This window comes from Penaeus chinensis, chromosome 7 (assembly GCF_019202785.1).
Source record: "Penaeus chinensis breed Huanghai No. 1 chromosome 7, ASM1920278v2, whole genome shotgun sequence".
Taxonomy (NCBI): Eukaryota; Metazoa; Arthropoda; class Malacostraca; order Decapoda; family Penaeidae; genus Penaeus; species Penaeus chinensis.
In genome coordinates this window covers 36,419,613-36,427,174 of record NC_061825.1, presented here as the reverse complement: position 1 = coordinate 36,427,174, position 7,562 = coordinate 36,419,613, and the positions used below count along the sequence as shown (strand labels likewise).

General features: G+C 34.1%; 1 protein-coding gene across 2 annotated transcripts in view; it reads right to left on the bottom strand.

Moving 5' to 3' along the window:
* Positions 1 to 1,520: 1,520 nt before the first annotated feature.
* Positions 1,521 to 7,562, bottom strand: part of LOC125027335 (synergin gamma-like) — a 16,706-nt gene continuing 10,664 nt past the window's right edge. For both annotated transcript variants that reach the window (XM_047616357.1, XM_047616358.1), the window contains exons 7-14: positions 6,248 to 7,414; positions 5,735 to 5,877; positions 5,316 to 5,408; positions 4,570 to 4,655; positions 3,934 to 4,049; positions 3,127 to 3,283; positions 2,525 to 2,670; positions 1,521 to 2,246 (exon numbers count right to left, since the gene is read on the bottom strand). In XM_047616357.1, coding sequence (XP_047472313.1) covers positions 2,067 to 2,246; positions 2,525 to 2,670; positions 3,127 to 3,283; positions 3,934 to 4,049; positions 4,570 to 4,655; positions 5,316 to 5,408; positions 5,735 to 5,877; positions 6,248 to 7,414 — 2,088 coding nt within the window. In that variant the 3' untranslated portion in view covers positions 1,521 to 2,066. The remainder of the gene's footprint in view (positions 2,247 to 2,524; positions 2,671 to 3,126; positions 3,284 to 3,933; positions 4,050 to 4,569; positions 4,656 to 5,315; positions 5,409 to 5,734; positions 5,878 to 6,247; positions 7,415 to 7,562) is intronic.

The window sequence follows — 7,562 nt, the reverse complement described above, 5'->3', positions numbered from 1 at the left end:
AGTATATATAAATATATGAAAAAATAGAGGGGAAAAAATAATCCTTTTTTTTAAATAATCTTTTCTTTCATATGCCAGCCATACAATATCACCTTGGAGTGGTTCCAAAGTTTGAAAAAAGAGAGAGAAAAAAATGACTGATACATAAAATTTATGTGCACTGTGAACCATGATAAGTTATACAAGTTGAAAAAAAAACTGATCACAGTGTTTAGTTCACAAATGGAATGTACAATTGTTTCATATACTCTAACAAACTCTCTGGGAAGGAATATCAGTAACTTTTATGTACACAAACAGGCACTTACTCCCACTTTATAAAATGATACAGTATCATACATACATGTACAGTACACAGCATATATTTATACATATATATATATAATATATATATATATATATATATATATATATATATATATATATATATACCTATATATATATATATATATATACCTATATATATATATATATATATATACCTATATATATATATATATATACCTATATATATATATATATATATATACCTATATATATATATATATATATATATATATATATATATATATATATATATATATATATATACCTATATATATACCTATATATATACCTATATATATACCTATATATATATATATATATATATATATATATATATATATATATATATATATATATATATATATATATACCTATATATATACCTATATATATATATATATACCTATATATATACCTATATATATATATATATACCTATATATATACCTATATATATATATATATACCTATATATATACCTATATATATACCTATATATATATATATATATATATATATATATATATATATATATATATATATATATATACCTATATATATATATATATATATATATATATATATATATATATATATACCTATATATATATATATATATATATATACCTATATATATATATATATATATATATATATATATATATATATACCTATATATATATATATATATATATATATATATATATATATATACCTATATATATATATATACCTATATATATATATATACCTATATATATATATATACCTATATATATATATATACCTATATATATATATATATATATATATATATATATATATATATATATATATATATATATATTTATACCTATATATATATATATATATATATATATATATATATATATATATATATATATATATATATATTTATACCTATATATATATATATATATTTATACCTATATATATATATATATATATATTTATACCTATATATATATATATATATATTTATACCTATATATATATATATATATATATATTTATACCTATATATTTATATATATACCTATATATATATACCTATATATTTATACCTATATATTTATATATATACCTATATATTTATATATATACCTATATATTTATATATATATATATATATATATATATATATATATATATATATATATATAATGAAACAGACATGGATATCAGATATACATGGGTGGTTATTCTACAAGACTAGACAAAGTTGAGTCCTTACATAAAATATGTACACAAAATAAACCTACAATACACTGCTTTTCCTAAGTCATTTTATTATATTAATGCCTAGGTTATTTGGTTTCTTCTTCTCGGCCCAAATTATTTCATAAAATTAACACAAGAAATGCAAGCCTAATAATGCTTTTGTTCATGTCAGTTCGTGCAAAAGTAGAAATGTCATGTATCTTTAAGTACGTTGGACTATGAAGAAAGGAAAAATAAATAAAGGAGAGACAGACAGATAGATACATAAACAAAGTGAAATAAGTAGACCACAGAATAAAAAAATTAAGAGCAAAAACATTTAAAAAAAATAAAACAAATATAAAATGAAGGGGAAAAATTAAACAAAATTCAACAAGCCAGACAGAATGAACACATGGGAAATAAACAGCAAAAAGAAAAGAAAAAACTACCGATATATAAACTTGAGGCCCATCATTCACACGGTAGCCACCTGCGTCCTTCCCACCTGAGGCCAATCAGAGCAGGGTGACAGGCGTGAGCGAGGGGAGGAGGAGGTCGACGCAGTTGAGCCACAGATTGGCACAAGGGGGGTGGTACGAGTGGCCTCCATAGGTGAGCTTGCTCCCACCCCCTGACAGGCAGACTCCGCACACTTCGCTCTCACTCATCTGGTTGTCCTTTTCACTGCCCTCCATCTGTGAGTCACAACAGAGTGAAATCATGTGGGAATAATGTTTTCATTCCATGATATCTTCTTAAATACTAAAAATTTACTGGCATAGAAATCAGTGTATTCATATAGATATATCTAGTTCTTAAATGCTAAAAATCAAAAGGAAAAAAATAAAGATATCCCAAAAATATATACATGAATTATCAAAATTACATATAATTCTCACAGATCTTTGCTAAAATACTATAAATAGAACAGACCAATCCACAGGAAGTAATCATCAACACTCCTATAACTGACCTTGGGTATGCTGACATCCACAGACCCCTTGACTTCCTCCCACAGACTCTTGGCTTGTGTCAGCAGCTCGTCTACCTTCGTGCTAGTTGTGACCTGTTGGCTGGAGGAGGTAATCCGCTCACACACGAACCATACCTCTTGAAGGTCTTTTAGGGGTGGGGGAGGTGGTTGGCATGGTAGTGGTGGTGGTGGTGGTGGTGGTGGTTGGGGTTTAAAAGAAAAAGATGTATTACATGCCTTGAAATTCTTTTGAAGTCCTTGAAGTGAAATTCAATCCTGAGACATTACAGTCTCATTCTCTATGTTAACCAAATTCCAATATCTTTGAAGTATATTTCTCATTTTCCTCAAAACATGCAAGCAAAGTCTCACAAACTAAACAACAGAATACCATTAGAGAGAGAAAATAATGCAAATAAACAAAAGTTATTATAAATGAGATAAAATTGAAAATACACAAATCAATAAAAACATAATGAAGAATCAAAAAAATAAAGCTATAAAAAATTATATAACAATAACAAAATTGAAATTCACATAAACAGCAAGTAAAAGAACATAATACACTAAATACCAACCAAAACTCAAGAGGAAAAACTTACTGGATAAATAATCCTGCATCTGACTGGTTGCCAAGACCTGGGCTTTGAGTTTTGGGTCAGACAGGTTGGTAAGGATTTCCCTTGCCTGCTCCATGAGCCTTATGCTTCCCTCCAGGCACCGCTGCCACGACCCAGTGTGTGCTTCGTCATACAAGTTCTGCTTGGGCCGAGAGATATTAAGACGTGAGTTTTTACTTAATCATGGCAGGAGTTATGCCATCAGAACTCTATCAGGATGATCCTTCTACCTTGCTTAGGACAAAGGAACACAAGCATGCCTGTAGGACTGGAGAGCTTTTTGCTTGATGGAAAAAAAGGCAAGAATGCTGTTTTATTGGACCATGTAAATTCTGCTTGACACTGCAAAAATGCAATAGAAAGTTTTTACTTCATCAATCTCAAATTTCCCCTGGAATTTTCCCACATGGAGTACGAATATTAGAATGTATGGTGTATTCTGCATTACTCAAGTACATGAGAGAATCTTTTCATTACTTATATCATGTTCATTACCATCAACATATAAACAAAGATAATCCATTGGCACATTGGAATATGTGCATTATTTACATCATGTTAAATATTCCACCAGTATATGAAAAAAAAAGCAATCCATTCACACTGCTAAAAAACAGAAAGAGAATATGTGTAGCAATTTACAGCAACAAGAACCAAAACATCACTTAGAACTCGAGCCACACACACAGAACATCCAAAAGAAACAGGATAAAAAAAAAAAAATGAAAAAAAAAGAGAGACAACTAAACTCTCCATTTAGAAGCCCCTTATACCCCAAAGCCAACTCACCTTGCTTGCTTCCTCCCTTATGATGCTGTACTTGTCCACGAGCCCACTGCCAAAGGAGTCCAGGACATTGCTTGGGGCAGCGGAGGGACTCGTGGCACCATTTCCAATGGCGTGCCCTAGGGGGAAGTGTGAACGTTGGTGGAAAATTTATAGAAAATCTCTATTGTCCTTCAAGATGTATTTTTTAATCAATCAATCAATCAATCAATCAATCAATCAATCAATCAATCTCTCTCTCTCTCTCTCTCTCTCTCTCTCTCTCTCTCTCTCTCTCTCTCTCTCTCTCTCTCTCTCTCTCTCTCTCTCTCTCTCTCTCTCTCTCTCTCTCTCTCTCTTTTGTTTTGAATCAATATTCTTCAATTTACCAAAAATATATGAAATTTGGTCCTTTAATATATGCAAATTCAAATAAAAAATTACAACACTTTAAATTATAACTTTAAAACCTGTGTACCAAACCTCACCTAATCTGTATAGTAATTACAGTTCGTAAATAAACTTTCTTTCTATTATCATCATATATGAAGCTGGAAAATTAAAATTAAATAGAGTGTTAATAGAAATCAAATAAAATACCTCAAAAGAGAGAGACACACAGAGTTAACAATAATAATAATTTTAAAAAATCCAACTTACTCGAACTGCTGGCCGAGTTCACATCCTGAGCTATCCCAGAGTCCAGGGTGAGGCTGCGCAGTTGGTCCTCCACACAAGTCTCGTTCCTGCCAAGATAAACATTTTAATAGACTTGTCTGGATATCATCATCATCAATCATCACCATGATCACCATCATCAATCATCACCATGATCACCATCATCAATCATCATCATCATGATCATCATCAATCATCATTACCATTATCACCACGATCACCAACACCATCATCACCATCATCATCATCATCACCATCACCATCACCACCACCATCATCATCAGCAGCAGCATTAGCTTTGCCCTCGCCCTCGCCCTCGCCCTCGCCCTCGCCCTCGCCCTCGCCCTCGCCCTCGCCCTCGCCCTCACTCGTACTCTCACTCTCACTCTTAATCATAATCTTGATCTTAATCTTAATCTTAATCTTAATCTTAATCTTAATCTTAATCTCACTCTCACTCTCACTCTCACTCTCACTCTCACTCTCACTCTCACTCTCACTCTCACTCTCACTCTCACTCTCACTCTCTTCCTACCTTTCATACATCTTCATAAAAATGTCATATAAATTCTGGACATTTACATTTCTACCTAAAACATGCAAAGCAAAGACAATGCATATATTGATACATAAAAAGCGTAAATTACACAATAAAGCAACTTCTTTTCCGGCCCTTATGGACACTATCACTACCAGCACTAAACCACATGACCCTCCCCTGCACTGACCTTGCCTGAGAGAACAAATCAGGGGACTGCCCTGACCCTGGGAACTCGGAGGACTGGAGACCGACAGTCATCTCCAAGCCTGGTAGTTCCAAACTGTAAAACAATCAATGAATAAGAAAAGAAAGACTGCTACAGGAAATTTAACAAAATTGGTACCAGTTACATGCATGGCTTGACAGGGAACCAATTACTCTTACTACCCAATCTCACTTACCATGCTTGAATTTTAGTGAAATGAGTATTTCAATTACTATTAAAATTGTCATTAACATTACTATTGTTATTATCATCATCATTATTACTCTTTCTGAAAAGTCAAGGAACAGCATGAATATGTGAGGACTACAACCACACACACATATATAAAGCAAGAACAAATATATAAAAGAAAATAAACACAGGAAATGGATGTAAAATACCTGGCAACAGACTGAGTTTCTCCCAGGGCCTCGGTAAGTCGTGGGAAGGAATGGTTGGCAGAGAGCCCTTCTACATCACCAATCCCTGCATCAGGCCCCATAAAGTCACCAAAATCTTCGTCCTCTTCTTCAGCAGTACTTACCTTTATCATTTGATGGTATATTGAGAAAATATGTAATAAAAGTTATGGATCATATGAATAAAAAATATATCAACACTAACTTTCTTAAAACATACTTGTTAATCTAATGTAAAGCTAACAATACATTTAAAAAATCAATAAATCATAAGTTTTGATATCCCAAGGGCCTAATCAATTAACATTATTCTCCTCTACATAATTGATCTTGCGTTTAATCACAAGTTGAAAGTTTTTCAGAGAATTCTTTATTTAAAGTTTTCTTCAGGAATCCTTTATTTTAAAAATTACCTAAATTTACACCATGAGCCTTTGAAATTCAGATATTAATCAAAAGGTAATTGGACAATCAAATCCTCATCACATAACTCACATTCAGCTGCCGTGGTTTTGAGCCAAATTCAGCCATGGCTTTCCCTCTGGAGGCAGAAGGAGCTTCTTCAAATTCCCCAAAGGGATCACTCCAGTTACTGGCCTCCTTCAGCTTCTGCTCAGCTTCGACCCGCTTCATGGCTTCGTGGATATCAGCATAATTATCTGTCGGCTGCATTGATGCTGTTGCAAAGACCCCAAAGTCTGCCTCAAAGTGGTTATCTGCCATGGTCCCTGAAGATGTCTCTGGTATCATTTCTGGGGGTGTGCTGAACACCTCAAAGCTCACTGGAGTTGTGTTGTTGGTGGCTGGACCTCCACTCCCACCTGAAGGTGCTATGGGAGGGAAGACTGAAGTTGTCAGGGAGGCAGGTTCGCTACTACAGAAATCCCCAAAACTCTCATCCGCAAAGCTGGGCTCCTCTACATTGGACTGGTGATGTAAGCTGCCCATGTTGCTATCTTGTGCAGGGGCTTCTAGCTCTCTGAAGACAGCATATTTATCTCCTGATTCACCTGACTTCTCTGGCTGCAGTAGCGGTGGAGATGAAAAGTTGGAGGACACAGGTGGTGCAGTCGACAAAGGCTGAGGTGCAGGTACGGAGGTCATGGAAGAGAGAGGAGTTGACATGACAGTAGCACTCTGAAAGTCATCAAAGTCATCATCATGGGAATGGTCAAAGCTTACACTGGGAGACTGTTCTGGGGAGGACCCTAATTCAGGAAGGTTCATCCTTTTGATCTTGTCAACAGCTGGCAACAAAGGTTTATGGTTTGTGACTGGAAGAGGCCCTGCAGCTCCTGTTGGTGGTGCAACACTGGCTTGCAGAGGTGGAAGTCCTGCACCTTGAGGGGGGTTCAGTGGTGTCACCTGAGTAGGAACAGCAGCAGGCGGGGGGCCAACAAAGTCATCAAACTCATCATCATCCACATTATTAGCACTACTTGTCTGAGTTCCTACTGGAGCTGTCACACTTGCACTTGATTGCTTCTGACTGCCTTCTTGCTGCTGCTGTTGCATCTGGTGCTGTTGTTGCTGAAGTAGTTGCTGCTGCCTTTGCTGAACATAATCTTGAACAAGAGGGAGCAGTGCAGGATGATCAATGATAGGAAGCACTGGCTCCTGCGTTGAGCTCAGGATCTCTGCATTTGTGATGGTATGGCCGCACTGTAATATAAGATTGTTTCCAAACAATAGTATGATCAATACATATGAAAAAATGCTTTACAATTTATTCTAAACAATGAAAAAATACAGCACTGATTAAAACCCAACCTAACAAAGATTTTACTCTTACATTCATTAATCTCAAAAT